Below are 15,146 nucleotides of genomic sequence, written 5' to 3'. Positions count from 1 at the left end.
AGGAAGAGTTAAGAAACTCTAGTTGTTATCTCTATGCAAACAAGCCATTAAGCTCTACGACTTTCAAAGTCTTGGACAGGGCTGTTATCTGACTTTTATTATCTCAACTGTAAGTGAACTAATTACTTTTTCTCTGCCAGAGGAGAGGTCATTAGTTCATAGACTGCTCTGAAAGAATCATTTTGAATGCGTGTTGTGTAATCTGCACATATTATAGAATGATGCAATGTTAGAAAAAACACTGTATACCTGAAAATAAAAATATGAGGATATTTTCTTTGCTGCTAATCTTATAGTAATTATTCGTAGTACACAACCAATTCACTATATCATATATTTTTTTTCGCTTCAGTGTCTCTTTAAGGCACAAATATTTAGCTTTCTTCTGCAGCATATTTTAGGCATTTGGTCATTAATTCCCATTGTATGGAATCCTATATACTCGCAAATAAGCTGACCCACGTATAAGCCGAGGTACCCACTTTTACCTCAGAACCCAGGAAAAAGTGATTGACTTGTGTATAAGCCCCTCCCTAACATAGCCCCCTCCACAGCAGCCAGATGTTCCCCCAGTACAAGTCAACCCCCCTCCCCATAGCCAGATGTGCCCCCCGTACAAGTCATCCCCTCTACCCAAAGACAGCGGTACCCCAAGGATGATACAGCTGTTTCCCAAGACACAACTAGATGCCATCATAGATATGAGACAGTGATTGCCACACAGCAAGAATCCTGATCATTGCACCGCCAAAACTTTGCTTGCTTGCTTGCTTTGCTCCACAAGCCAGGGGACACAGATAGCCTTGAGCAGCGCACTCTGTACACCACGTTGCGGGGGATGGGGGGCACGGAAACATCAGGGAGCCAGCTGGCAAGAGCAGGATCACTAGTGCACAATCCTTACACTTCTCTGCCAGTAACAAAACCTGCTCCACCATCCATTGTGGCGGCTGGCGGCGTGCGCGTGCACGGCGGATTACTGACAGAACTAGCCCGTTTTTAAATGGGCTAAGGTCACTACTAGTGAGGTAATCATTTCTGTGCCACTGCATCCTCCTGTGTCAGTGTGTCAGAGGTGGCTGCCACGCAAGTGTGGCACTCAGCCTTAGGCGGGCTTAGGGCAGTGGTCATGACAGGCGCCGCGTGTGTGCGGGGGTCACAGCCATGCGCACGTGAGGTCGCAGGCATGCGCATGCAACACGACTGTGGATGGCACGTTGCCTAGTGCCCATTGCGAAACAGGCAGGTTTTTTGCTAGTATATCCCAGTTGGCAATGCGCAAGGTTTTCTGCATTGCACATACATTATTTTTGTATTATTGATTCTTTTATTACCTGGCTAGGGTTGAATTGCTAATTTCAGATACTGACGGGAATGAGGTTAGTGTTCCGTTCAAACTCCTTCCCCTATTTATCATCAGCCACAGGAAGCAGTCAGGGAGGAGCTGGGAGGGGAGACCAGGTAGTCTCTTCTGAGCACAGAACTGAATTAGACTGCAGAATTGTAGCTTCAGTGTTGGCCTAGCTCGCTGCTTTGCATTTTGATGGACCCAGCAGCGGACTAAAAAAACTGACAGGCCAAAGTCAGCAGGAATTTTCTGTGCTCTAATTCACATTGACCTGTTCTGTTGTAGATTACTGCGGAAAAAATTGACAACACATTTTTTTCTAAACAGTGGATTGTATTGCTCCTCACTTAATTGCCTCCTCTCTGGAGCGGCCATGGGTACTATCACAGACCCTGCCAGGAGTGCAGCACATCCGTTACTATGGATACAGTACTGCTTCAGCATGGTGTGAACCCAGCCTAAATCTCTCTTAGGGCACATTTCCATTTGCCTGCCAAGAGTGTTACCAAAACAGACACGGCATCCGTGCTGATGCGAATTCGCCATGCACGGCTATGGCGATTCAGATGTGTACTGCGGAAAACTGCAGTGCGCATCAAAATTCTTCCCTTCGCGTGTTTCGGATTTGGCCCTATAAAATCAATAGGCTGCAATTCCACATTCAGTATCATGTATGGACTACAGCAGCGATTCGCAGCTAACGGAAAGACCTTCGCAGTAGAGGGAGGAGGTGGGCGGGGTCATGTGATGGCTTTGTGTTGAGCAGAGATGGTCAGTGAGGTCCTAGGTCCTGACATCACACAGTGGGAGGGGTTTCACCACAATATCAGACTCCCCTGATGATCTATTTGAGAAAAGGTAAAGATTTCTCATGGGAAAGGGGGTATCAGCTACCGATTGTGATTAAATTCAATCCTTGGTTACAGTTCCTCTTTAAATAACAAACAGACTTGTGCAACAGTTGAATATTTATAGCATTTTTCCCAAATAAAATGGAATTTTCAAAATTTACTATGAAATTCAAATCTTATCAGTAACAGTAATATTTGTTTTTCCCGTCAGGCTACCGCCACGTCCACCTCCTCTCCAGGGACGGCATGAAGATTCCCCCGGCTTCGCTATTCGTGTTTATCCGTATCACAGAGGTGGCACGGGCTATGCAGGGCACGGAGGTGTGACGCTGTCTGCTGCCCCCTGGTGGGCTCGTCTCCTATGCACAGCCTCAGTGCCAGCCCTGAGAGCCTGGCTTTACCGCTGTCCGTCCGGCTGTATTTTGCACATCCCTGCAGAACGCTAAGTTGTATATATTATAAATGTATAAATATGTGTAGCTATTTTATACTTACTATTTATTGTACAGGTGTATATTCTGGTGCTATTCTACTGTCTACGTTAACTGCCGATAGCGGAAAACAGATGATGAATGAATAACGCTGCCCCCTGCAGTATGAACAGTGTTACTGATCTTGCATTACAAGACACCATGAAGTATTAAACACTACTGGATTTCTCTGATCTAAAAGTGGAGTGTTCTTATTTGTTTTTCAGATTTATAGGGATTGCCTATGAGATTTAAATAATTCTGAGTTGCTGCAGGTTTATGCAAATTCTGTATGCAAATGTGTGCAGCTTAAAAAATGGAGCAGTCAAATCAGGCCAAGGTGGAATTCGATTGGTCCTTAATATCCATACTACAGCCGTATATACATGTGAAACTTGAATATTGTGCAAAAGTCCGTTTACTTCAGTAATTCAACTTAGGCCTAGTGTACACCAAAAAACACTAAGCGTAATTGCTTAGCAATTCTTGAAGCGATTTGCAGTAGTGATTCTTGGGATGTGCCTAGCGATTTCCTATGTACGCCTAGCGATTTCCTATGTACGCCTAGCGATTTCCTATGTACGCCTAGCGATTTCCTATGTACGCCTAGCGATTTCCTATGTATGCTTAGCGATTTCCTATGTATGCCTAGCGATTTCCTATGTATGCCTAGCGATTTCCTATGTATGCCTAGCGATTTCCTATGTACGCCTAGCGATTTCCTATGTACGCCTAGCGATTTCCTATGTATGCCTAGCGATTTCCTATGTATGCCTAGCGATTTCCTATGTATGCCTAGCGATTTCCTATGTATGCCTAGCGATTTCCTATGTATGCTTAGCGATTTTGGCGTGTTTGGCTCTAGTGATTTTGTAGTTCTCGTAAACTTTGATCTGGAAGTGAACAGCTCTGGGCAAAAAACACTTTGAAAAATTGCTCTGTTTAGAGCTTTTTAGAGCAATTTTCTACTGTAAGGACTCGTTCACAGTAAAGGTGGGTACACACATCAGACCATAGTCTTTGGAACAATAAAAAAAGATCTGATTTTACAGAAAAAGAAACAAAAACAAAAAAAACACGCAAAGCGATTGGTTGCACATAAAAATCAAAAGGTTTTGTTTCTAAGCAAGTGAGAAAATTTCATGGAAATAGTGAAATTTCTGACCAGTTTTTTTTTTTTTTTTTAGAACACAATGTATAAATCAATTATCAATTTCTTGATTTGCAAACCTGATTTTTTTCAATCTTTTTTTTCCATCACTGGGGAAAAAATTTACATTTTTGTGACACATTGGTCACATTTTTCAAATGTTACAAACAATCAGAAAAATGTCTTGAAATTCTTCAATTGAAAAGGAATATAAAAAAATGGTACAGTGCATGGCCACCTATGGCCTATTTTGCATGAGATACTAAACTGCTCAATTCACCTCCCATCTGCTGGCCAAAGAACTCCTTTCCACTGCAATTTAAAGGGACCCTAAAGTGAGAGGTATATGGAGGCTGCCATCTTTATTTCCATTTTACCAATACCAGTTGCCTGGCAGTCCTGCTGATTTCTGGCTATAGTAGTGTCTGAATCACACACCTGAAACAAGCATGTGGCTATTCTTGTCAGATTTTTGTCAGAAACATCTGATCTGCCGCTGCATGCTTGTTCTGATCTGTAGTTAAAATATAAAGCCTGGTAAACACCTTCACGTTTAATTGGCCAGTCAATTTTACCACTTCCATGCAGTGTGAGAATTTACCTACAAAATCTGCTCATACCGTTTCAAAATCTGTTGACCCTCATACAACATGAAGGTGGTAAAATTGACCAATCAAAATTGAGTGTGTGTACCAGGCTTTTTAGAGGCAGAGGATCAGCCGTACTGCCAGGCAACTGGTATTATAATGCTTCATACACACTTGAGATAAAAGTCTTTGGAAAATGAAAGATCACAGACCAATTTTACCCCCTTCATGTAGTATGAGAGCCATACTCTACAGTCTATTCTATGGAGCTGCACTCCCCATCAGACAGAAATCTTTGCAAGATGCTGCACACACAGATGCTGTACACACTCAAAAGATCATTATCTGCAAAAGATCTGTTCCTGCAAAAAATCCATTCCTGCAAAATGCATTCATAGTCTATGAGATCTGCAGATCATCATACACACTTGGTTTAACAGACTTCATCTGCATATCTGGCAATCATCTGCAGATCTGAAAATCCATCCTGGTGGATCTGATCTGCAGATGATTGTCTGTTAAACCAAGTGTGTATGATGATCTGCAGATCTCATAGACTATGAATGCATTTTGCAGGAATGGATTTTTTGCAGGAACAGATCTTTTGCAGATAATGATCTTTTGAGTGTGTACAGCATATTTGTGTGCAGCATCTTGCAAAGATTTTATCTGATGGGGAGTTCAGCTCCATAGAATAGACTGTGTAGACTCAGAGTATGGCTCTCATACTAAATGGAAGGGGGTAAAATTGGTCTGTAATCTTGCATTTTCCAAAGACTTTTATCTCAAGTGTGTATGAAGCATAAAGCAGAAAACCGAGAGCCCAATATAGTGTAGTATGTATTGGAACAGGGAAGAATGATGAATCGTAAGTATTATACTTACAAACCTGGGTTACCCTCGAGGCAACCACTGTATAGGCAGGTGGGGAGGCGAGGCCTGTCCCCACTCAGGACTAAGATGTCGCTCTCTGTAGATAGAGGAAAAGAGGGCATGGGCGTAACAATAGGGGCTGCATCCCATGCGCCCGCGGGGGAGCCTGCCCCCCCCCCTGGGGCCCGCTCAGGGCCGTTTTGGGGGGCTGGAGGGGTCGCAGCATGAGGGGAAAGCCATGGCCACACTTGGCGGAGAGAGGGGGGGTTCCCTCAGCTCGGGTTCTCCCCTCTGCGCTCCCCTCCAGCTTCAATAACCATATGTGCGCAGCGGCGGGCAGCGGCAGCTACATACCTTCCGTGCGCTCCAGAGTGGACGCTTCTCTCTCTAGCCTCTGACGTGACTTCCTGTATATTGCCGCTTAAAATTTCTGCAGGGGGGCCCGGTGGGTCTTAGTTATGCCCCCGTGTACCACCCTTCCACCAGGGGCGGAAAACTTGATGGGATATGGAGGCTGACATATTTATTGCCTTTTGAACAACACCAGTTGCCTGTGATAATGTACAGAGGCGCCAAAAGGATAAAACGTGCTAAAAAGTTTAAAACGTTCAGGTGGCAGTGGTGGACCAGTCACACCAAAACAAACATCCTCAAGCGACAGCTGCGTGTCTGCAATATAACCCCACATATCAGACACCAGTGCTGATGCGGCTGCGGTCAGATGTAACGCAGTGCGATGGACGGAAGCTCTCCTCGAGTGCTAACAAGTGCCCAGGCAGTGCATGGGAGCCGCTAGCAGGCGGTGAATCCAGCTCCCGTATGAAAGAGGCCCAACTCATGAGAGAAGACTCACGCACCACGGCCAAGGTGTTTGTACACAAGATTATTTTCTGCAGACACCCATGCCATGCATGCGCTATTTGTGCAGGAGCTGCTTGCTGCACCATTCTCACTGCTGGGATTATATCATTTTCTGCAGACACCATGCATGCGCTATTTGTGCAGGAGCTGCTTCCTACACCATTATCAGTGCTGGGAGTAGATCATTTTCTGCAGACTCCCATCAGAATCAGAATCATATTTATTTCGCCAAGTACAACGGGGGTTGTACCCGGAATTATTTTTGGCTCTTACAGGGTCGGAGATGGTACAACACGTGCTTGCAATTCAACACATACAATCAGGTACAGTAGTACAAGTAAATATACACATATAGCCCATACTGTAGTGAAGGACGCGTGGGGAAACCTGGAGTGCTGTGTGAGGGGAGCAGCCTGCCAACTACCGACGGCGCTCGCTCGCTTCACAGCAGCTCCAGACGCCCCGCAGTGTGACCTGGAAAGGAGTGGAGAGAGAGAGAGAGAGAGAGAGAGAGAGGAAGGATAGCTAAGACAGACAAAGAGAAGAACCGAGGCAAGAAGAGAAGAGAGAGACAGAGGCAGGGAGTTTGTGGGGCTGCAGATTAAAAAAAAAACACCTCTGGGTCCGACAATCAGTCCAATTGGTGTGCAGGGATCTCCCGAGGCAGCGGCAGTGAGGGGACTCTCGATGGAGAAATGGGCCAAAAATCCATATGGATGGTGGTTGCAGGCAGAGGGGACCTCGTGCTCCTTGCATGCATGCGCTGTTTCTGCAGGAGCTGCACCATTATCAGGCCTCTTTTCCACGAACTGTTGAGCTGTGTGCTCAGCAAGCAGTTGGCAGGCAGCAGTGAGCAGTTACCAGTCAACAGTGAGCAGTTGTGAGTTTGAGAGGCATTTCACAGCCTGTAAACAGTTCGTGGAAAAGAGGCTTCAGTGTTGGCAGTAGATCATTTTCTCCAGACACCCATGCATGCATTATTTATGCAGGAGCTGCTTGCTGCACCATCATCAGTGTTGAGGGAGGATTACTTTCTGCAGACACCCATGCATGCGCTATTTCTGCAGGAGCTGCTTGCTGCAACATTTTCAGCGCAGGGAGTAAAATGGTTAATAACCCAGCAGCTGAGGTCAACTTATAAATTGATCCTGAAGCATTGCAGTATTGGCCGCCACCTATAGATACAGGCCATGCTGCCGCCACAAATTATCCGTGCCGGTGTCTGGCAGCACTATACAGACTGGAGTGCTCAGCTGGCGATCTGCCCAACCCAAGGCGCATCCTTCCCAGAGAGAACAGAGCTCATCTATAAAACTGTCTGATAAAGCTTTATGTGAGATGTATACAGCAAAGCCAATCGCCTAATGGACCAGAGATAAATAGATTGATCACCATTTCAATAAAGCACAGACTGTTCCGGGCACTTTGCTAATTAAAGTGGGGCTGCTATTAACATCAGCACTGCACAGGGGTCAGTGGGGCATTACCAAATCACATTATTTTGAACGATACAAGAAAAGTCCTTCTTAAATCCCCTTCTTACGAGATCTGTCATGTGATGTAATCACTCAGGTCATTGTGACCAGGAGCATTAGAGACTGCAGGCAGAACATGTGGAATCTGAATCATTAAAGTACAACTTAGGCCTGGAGCCCACTAGAAATCGCTGCTGAACTTTGCAATGGTGTAAGTGTTGTGCAGCGATCCCTGAAATCAAGGCCTGATTTATACTTTTAGCGCCCCCTAGGCCAACTTTCTTGTTACTTCCCCTCATGGCATGTGCAGCCTTAAAGGGGAACTGAAGAGAGAGGTATATGGAGGCTGCCATGTTTATTTCTTTTTAAGCAATACCAGTTGCCTGTCACCCCTGCTGATCCTCTGCCTCTAATACTATTAGCCATAGCCCCTGAACAAGTATGCAGCAGATCAGGTGTTTCAGACTTCAAAGTCAGATCTGACAAGACTAGCTGCATGCTTGTTTCTGGTGTTATTCAGATACTACTGCAGAGAAATAGACCAGCAGGGCTGCCATGCAACTGGTATTGCTTATAAGGAAATAAATATGGCAGCCTCCGTATACCTCTTACTTCAGTTCCCCTTTAATTTTGTACTATCCATGCACAACAGCACCTCTCTTTCATGGACAGCTCTCTTGGGCTGCAGCACCCATTTTCTATGCTTTCCTCCCTATTTCCAGCCTCTTTTTTCGATTAATACCCTTGTCTGACCTGTTCAGCCACTCCCCTCCTATGTTCAGCCGTCCCTTCGTGCTGTAGGTGCCCAAGGCCAAGGCCTTTATTGTGTCCTTTCTAGAAATCCGGCCCTGCCCAGAGCGCTTGCGACCGTGATTCCTGATGTCTGTACAAAACTTTCTGATTTGCACCCCTCCCCCCCCCCTGTGGGAAATGTTACTTATACTTACCATGTGTCTCGATGTCGACCTTCTGCCCATAGCCCCACCCTAGCACAAAAGGTCATAGGTGCTTCTCTAGCTCCAGAGAGCGCCTGTGACTTTTACTGCTAGGGAGCACGGCTGTGGATAGAAGCCAGACATGGGGGCTCAGAATAAGTATAATAAACTTTTAAGGACTTACGAGGCCAAATTCTGCCCACAAAACCTAAAAAAAGTTAACTACCTGCATGAGTTTGTATGGCACGGAGGACACCGTCCGCGCACCTCCGTGCTGTTCCGCCTGGTCCCCTCTGCGCAATAGCCCCCCGAAAGGCTGCGACCCCACGGCCTGGGTCGGGATCTGCAGCCTGCAGAAAGATGGCCGCCGGAGCTGGCCACGGCTGCGCAGTCCGCATAGCCGCTACTGCGGCTGCGCAGCTCTAGGGCAGACCCTCCGATCCATGCTGCCTTTTACGTGGATCGGGGGGTTGGCCCTGGAGCTGCGCAGCCGCAGTAGCGGCTATGCGGACTGCGCAGCCGTGGCCAGCTCCGGCGGCCATCTTTCTGCAGGCTGCAGATTCCGACCCGGTGTTCCAACTAACTAGCATACATTGACAAAACAGCATACATTTAAAGTGATATACCCCTTGTTAGTAGAATCAGTGTCCCCTTGCCCGCTCGCTTCGCTCGCTGGGCTGCGGGCTCGGTCCTCGCTTCGCTTGGACAACTTTTTATTCTAACTCTATGTCCACTTGGATAGTGGAGATTGCACATCAGCACACAGGCAGCTAAGTGGGGTTGAAAAGGTTAATGCTGCTGATGGGTATTATGGGGTTAATGTATGCCCTGCATGACTTTGCACGTGCTCAGTAGCATTTGTATGCTATTCTGTCGGGTATGCTAGAATGTTGGAACACCGGACCGTGGGGTCGCAGCCTTTCGGGGGGCTATTGCGCAGAGGGGACCAGGCGGAACGGCACGGAGGGCGCAGACGGCGTCCTCCGTGCCATACAAACTCATGCAGGTAGTTAACTTTTTTAAGGTTTTGGGGGCAGAATTTGGCCTCGTAAGTCCTTTAAAAAGTAAAAAAAACAATAATCCCCAAATCACTGCAAAATTTTTGTAAAGCAATTTTGCAGCGCTTGTGTACTTTGTATTGAAGCGCAATCACTCCCAAAATGCTGCAGGACCTGCGATTTGCACTAATTGCCATCGCTCCTGTGGCTCCCACTCCAAAAAAACAAACATACATTGGCAAAGAGCTTTTTGTAATCGCAGGCAATTAACAGCAATTCAAAAATGGGTCCCACTTCCAGCCAGAGCAGGATCATGCACCAGGCAACCTAAGCAGGTGCCTGGGACCTACTGGGTGTCAAGGGGCCCACCTACCACCTTTTCTGACTTCTCTCCACTTCAGCTTGCAAAAAAAGACCACAAGGGGCCCCAGATCTACTATCTTGCCAAGAGCCCCGTTACATATTTATCCATCTCTGGTCCTGGCCCTAAGCTTCAATTCTATCAGCAACCAGGGTGCTAAATACGGTACATGCAGCTTGCAAATATACCAATAATCAAAAGCAGGAGCTACGTGCAATTTGTATTAAATTTGCACCAGATTTAGGAAATCAGCATCTCATTGATCATCTTTAGCAAAGTGGTCACCAGGATACCAGTATTGCGACCAGATGTGCTTGCCGCTGCAATACAATTTGCTTCTCCTCCTCTCTGGGTTCAGCTGGGGGCGGGTCAATCAGGTGTGATCATGTGACTCCCAAAGAAGGAAGAACAATGAATGACAGACTACGTTTTCCAGCATCCCTGTATTGCAGTAGAAGGCATACATCTAAAGGAGGAGGTGGGACTTGCAGTCACAGGAAGTAGGTAGTGGTGAATTGTAAGACCTTACTCTGCTAACAGGAAACAGGCCTGTATGGATAGGTGCATAACTGAAAGGTGAACCAAGCTCAACACAAGAGTTTGTTTAAAAAAAATCCTTCCAATGGGAAACAAATCAAATTTACAGTAATCAGCATGGTTGCTTTTAAAACTGTGCAAGGGCTGGGCTCTGCCTAGGAGAAATTGCATAGCTTTTATAAAACAAACAAACAAAAAAAATCAGCTAGAGGTGCAGAAACACTTTCTAAAAGCAGATTTAAATTGAAGCCAAAGTGGATTATAAGCTTATCAGATGAGTTCTGAACAGAGATACAGTGGCTGGTGGAAGAGGTTTGTATAGTAATCAGAGCGTCCCATATACTGATCCAGGGATAAACTGAAAGAGGTGGGGACAGCCAACACCAGGGGCGTCGCTAGCCCCAAAGATCAGTGGCACGTGTCCCGGATGTCCCCCCAGGCAGTCAGCTGTGGTGCCTCAATGGCGGGCATGCTGGGAGCTATGGTGCATCAATCTCGGTATGCTGGGTGCTGTGGTGGTACCTCTATGTGCTATGGTGCCTTTAGGGGGACATGCAAGGAGCTATGGCTCTTCTATGGGGTCATGTCTCAGTGAGAGACCCATGGATACATTGGAGGGAGGGTTTACTAGAAGGTCAGGAAATGCTGGGGGAAAACTGTCAGATAACTTGGCAGCAGGTCAGCCCGCCCAGCAGAAAACCAGACCAGCCAGCACAGAAGCCAGGAAATTATGCCTAGTTATGTTCAAGTGACACTGTCTATTTATATGATATGCTGCAATTTTTTTATGTTTATCAATGGAGAGGGGAGCTTCATTCAACATTTTGCTGGGCAGGCCTACTTAGACCGCTTTTTAAGTTCATGTAAATTTGGCTCCACCCATGACCACACCCACTTTATGGTGCATGGCCACACACATTTTCTGGCTGGAGTGCCCAAAAGTGTCCCAGATCTCTTAAAATCTTAGCAACGCCCCTGGCCAACACATTGAAAGGTGTCCATAAACCTGTCGATCTTCCACCAGATCAAATAGCTAACTCTCTGATCGAATCTGATGAGAGAGGGATCTATCGTCTGCCCACACGCTGCAGACAGATTTCAGCTTGCAATCTATAGGAAATTGTCCTAGCGCCACCTGCTGGGCCCACCCCTAAAGTTATGTGCCCCACCTCCACCCTGCCAAATTATGTGTTCTTCTCTCCCCCAAGGCTTGTCCTCGGTGTTGAAATCTCATCTTCAGCCAGCATCACATGTCACCTCCTCCTGTGTCTGGTGACTTTTTGCAAGGCCTTGAAGCAAAGGTGACCTGGGGGGCTCCGTACCCCCCAGCAGCAAAGTTACCCGAGCTGGCTGCTGCCACCCCCAAGTGCTGCTCTTCCTGCACAGTTTGAAGACAGAGCATGAACTGAACATACTTAAACAGGAGAGTTACAATGCAGCCCCAAATCATGCAGGGGTCCCGGGGAGCAGTCGGGGGGAGGGGTAACCACCTGAGGGAGGGAGAAGGGCTGCAGTGATCGGTGGCCCATGGGAAAGTGCCCCTTTTGCCTTAATGGCAGCACCAGCCGTCTTTTTGAATTGTCACCACGTGACTGATGTATGTAGTGACGTCATTACATGCGCCAGTGTCACATGGTACAGGCACACTAACGGCGACAGTTCAAAAAGACTTCGGATACCGGAGGAGGCGACAGTCACCCTGGGAGGAGACACTTGGCGGACACCAGTTGAGGGTCCGTCAGTTGTGAGGAAATCTGACGGCGTTACCACTGCGCATCAGAGCTCTTGGGGTGAGATTTGCCGGCAGGCCCAACCAATCCTCTCGAAAAATCGGTCGAACCGTGTCGAATACAGCATGTGTGTGTGTGCGCTTTAAATAGCAAAATAAGAAGAGTTTCCAGACAAGTTTTCTCAGTAAAGTTTAATTTAAACTTTCATGTTAACAAAAATGTAAACATATGCTGAAAACAAATATAATAAATAGCCCAGAGCAGGCTGCTATAACTGTACAAGCTTATAAATGCTGCTGGATCACTAGAGCCACAACCGGTATCTCAGTGTTTTGGTGGATGCCAGAGAATTGGATTACTAGTCTCCTCTTTTCTTTAGATATTGAGGCCCATACGCAACTCACTTTTTACCCAGCGTTTTCTATTAGGTGATATTTTCACACCGTGGGCTTCACGAAGACAAATAGCAATGCCTTATCAGAGTTAAAACGTCTTATCAGAGTAGCATAGAGAGTGCTACGAACTTATGCCTGCTAATTGGCAATGACGAGAGCTCCACTCATCCTACTCTGACCCCCTGCAGGTCCAATCACTTTAAAGGACATTATCCCTGCACTTTGATTGGCCCAATAGGCTGCCTGACAAGTTTCCTGTCAAGTGACAGGCAGCCTATTGGGCCAAAGTGCGGGGATAATGCCCTTTAAAGGGGAACTGAAGAGAGAGGTATATGGAGGCTGTCATGTTTATTTCCTTTTAGACAATACCAGTTGCCTGGCAGCCCTGCTGATCCTCTGCCTCTAATACTATTAGCCATAGCCCCTGAACAAGCATGCAGCAGATCAGGTGTTTCAGTGGTTCAGACTTATAAGTCTGATCTGACAAGACTAGCTGCATGCTTGTTTCTGGTTTTAATCAGATACTACTGCAGAGAAATAGACCAGCAGGGCTGCCAGGCAACTGGTATTGATTAAAAGGAAATAAACATGACAGCCTCCATATACCTCTCTCTTCAGTTCCCCTTTAAAGTGATTGGACCCGCAGGGGCTCAGGGTAGGAGGAGTGGAGCTCTCGTCATTGCCAATTAGCAGGCATAAGTTCGTAGCCCTTGTTATGCTACTCTGATAAGGCATGTTAACGCTGATATGACATGGTAACTCTGATAAGGCGTGCTATTTGTCTTAGTGAATCAAGCCCTTTGTCATCAAATGCCTTTCTAAACCCCCAGCAAGCAAGAAAATATTCAAAATAATTTTGATAGTACTTTTTCAATTGTAAAATGTTTAAAAGTTATTTTAAAGAGAATATGTAAATAAATCTCCTAGGAGATAACTCAGGAGTAAAAGTGAATTGCATATGGACCTCTGATGGTGAGATCTCAGCATTCCTGGATCCCCAGATCTTCACACCAGCAGCAGATAGATGGTCTGAAGAAGACTTCTTCTATACCAAAACTGAACTGTAAAAGTAACTCAGAAGTAAACCTGAGCATATGATGGTGAAATACGTAATTAGTGCAAACCGCATAACAAGTTTTCGTTCCTAACCCAGGAGCAGGTTTTTTTTTTTATAGAGCGTCAGGTGGAAACTCCCAGTGCCAGGAGAAAGTTCCTCCCTGTCAACCTTCTCACTCTTCCTACTGGTCTGTTAATGTGATGACTTGCTACACTAGCCTATAGGAAAGCTCTGCTCACTTGACTTCATTTTCCACCAGGACGTCTGCTCCCATCTCTGGAGATCTGCAGAAAGTAGCGTGTGCTACTTCATCATCATAGGCGTAGTTCATAATTCATTTCCGGGGAGACAATGGAAGATGGTGAAACTGTTTCTTGTTTGGGGATATGGGACGAACCGGAGTCGGAAAAGTGCACTTAAGTTTATAGAGAGCCAATAAACAAACACAAGATACAAACAACAACAAACAAACAACATCTATATCGCGCTTTTCTCCTGGCGGACTCAAAGTGCCAGAGCTGCAGCCACTAGGACGTGCTCTATAGGCAGTAGCAGTGTTAGGGAGACTTGCCAAAGGTCTCCTACTGAATAGGTGCTGGCTTACTGAACAGGCAGAGCAGAGATTCGAACCCTGGTCTCCTGTGTCAGAGACAGAGCCCTTAACCATTACACCATCCAGCCACAGCTATAAGATACCAACATACGTAAAAGTTTGGAAGAGATAATGGTCATTTACATAACTTTGATGTGCAGAGGATGGCTCTGTGTGAGCTGCCAAAACCAGACTTACAAGGAACATTTGTCATCTATGTGGATGGATATTGTACTAGTTAAAGGATACGTTAGTTCTAAATGAATTCTGCAATTGCTGCCCTGTGTGTGTCGGGAGGTGCACACAGGCTTACCGCACCTCCCGAGGCCCGGTGTCTGCCTCAGTCTAGCTGTAAAGCAGCCTGTTCCAAAGTCCTGGTCGGCGCAGGATGTCCGTGGGAGTGCACGGTCACTCCCACAGGAAGACGAAGCCAGCGCGCACTGGACTAGAGGTCCCCAACCGGGACTTTGGAACAGGTCGCTTTACAGCTAAAGAGACAGATGTCAGGTCAATGGAGGTGCTTTTAGCCTATGCGCACCTCCCCACGCACACAAAGGACGTCAATTACAGATTTTATTTAGTACTCGGTTATCATTTAAGGTTTAAGGCTCTGCCTCCGACACAGGAGACCAGGGTTTGAATCTTATCTCTTCCTGCTCAGTAAGCCATCTGCTATTCAGTATTGAGACCTTGGGCAAGACTCCCTTACACTGCTACTGGCTACAGAGCGCTCCCTAGTGGCTGCTGCTCTGGTGCTTTGAGTCCGCCAGGAGAAAAGCGTGATATAAATGTTATTTGTCTTGTGTATGTGTCGACAGGAAGTCAGCTGTGCACCAGCAAATACTGGCCCTCATTAAAACAATGCTAGTTTACAAGGTCACATTTTAAAAAATTCTCCTAAGTAACCAAGCAGCTCAGGGTGACCC

The 15,146-nt window shown here is 46.4% G+C and overlaps 1 protein-coding gene across 2 annotated transcripts in view; it reads left to right on the top strand.

Annotated features, from left to right (window-relative positions):
• Positions 1–2,870, top strand: part of PLCD4 (phospholipase C delta 4) — a 94,669-nt gene extending 91,799 nt beyond the window's left edge. For both annotated transcript variants that reach the window (XM_068246048.1, XM_068246046.1), the window contains one exon: positions 2,411–2,870. In XM_068246048.1, the coding sequence (XP_068102149.1) occupies positions 2,411–2,526 (116 nt within the window). In that variant the 3' untranslated portion in view covers positions 2,527–2,870. The remainder of the gene's footprint in view (positions 1–2,410) is intronic.
• Positions 2,871–15,146: the final 12,276 nt, after the last annotated feature.

This window comes from Hyperolius riggenbachi, chromosome 7 (genome assembly GCF_040937935.1).
Source record: "Hyperolius riggenbachi isolate aHypRig1 chromosome 7, aHypRig1.pri, whole genome shotgun sequence".
NCBI lineage: Eukaryota > Metazoa > Chordata > Amphibia > Anura > Hyperoliidae > Hyperolius > Hyperolius riggenbachi.
Note: the sequence above shows the minus strand (reverse complement) of the source record. Positions and strands in the feature narration are given on the sequence as shown.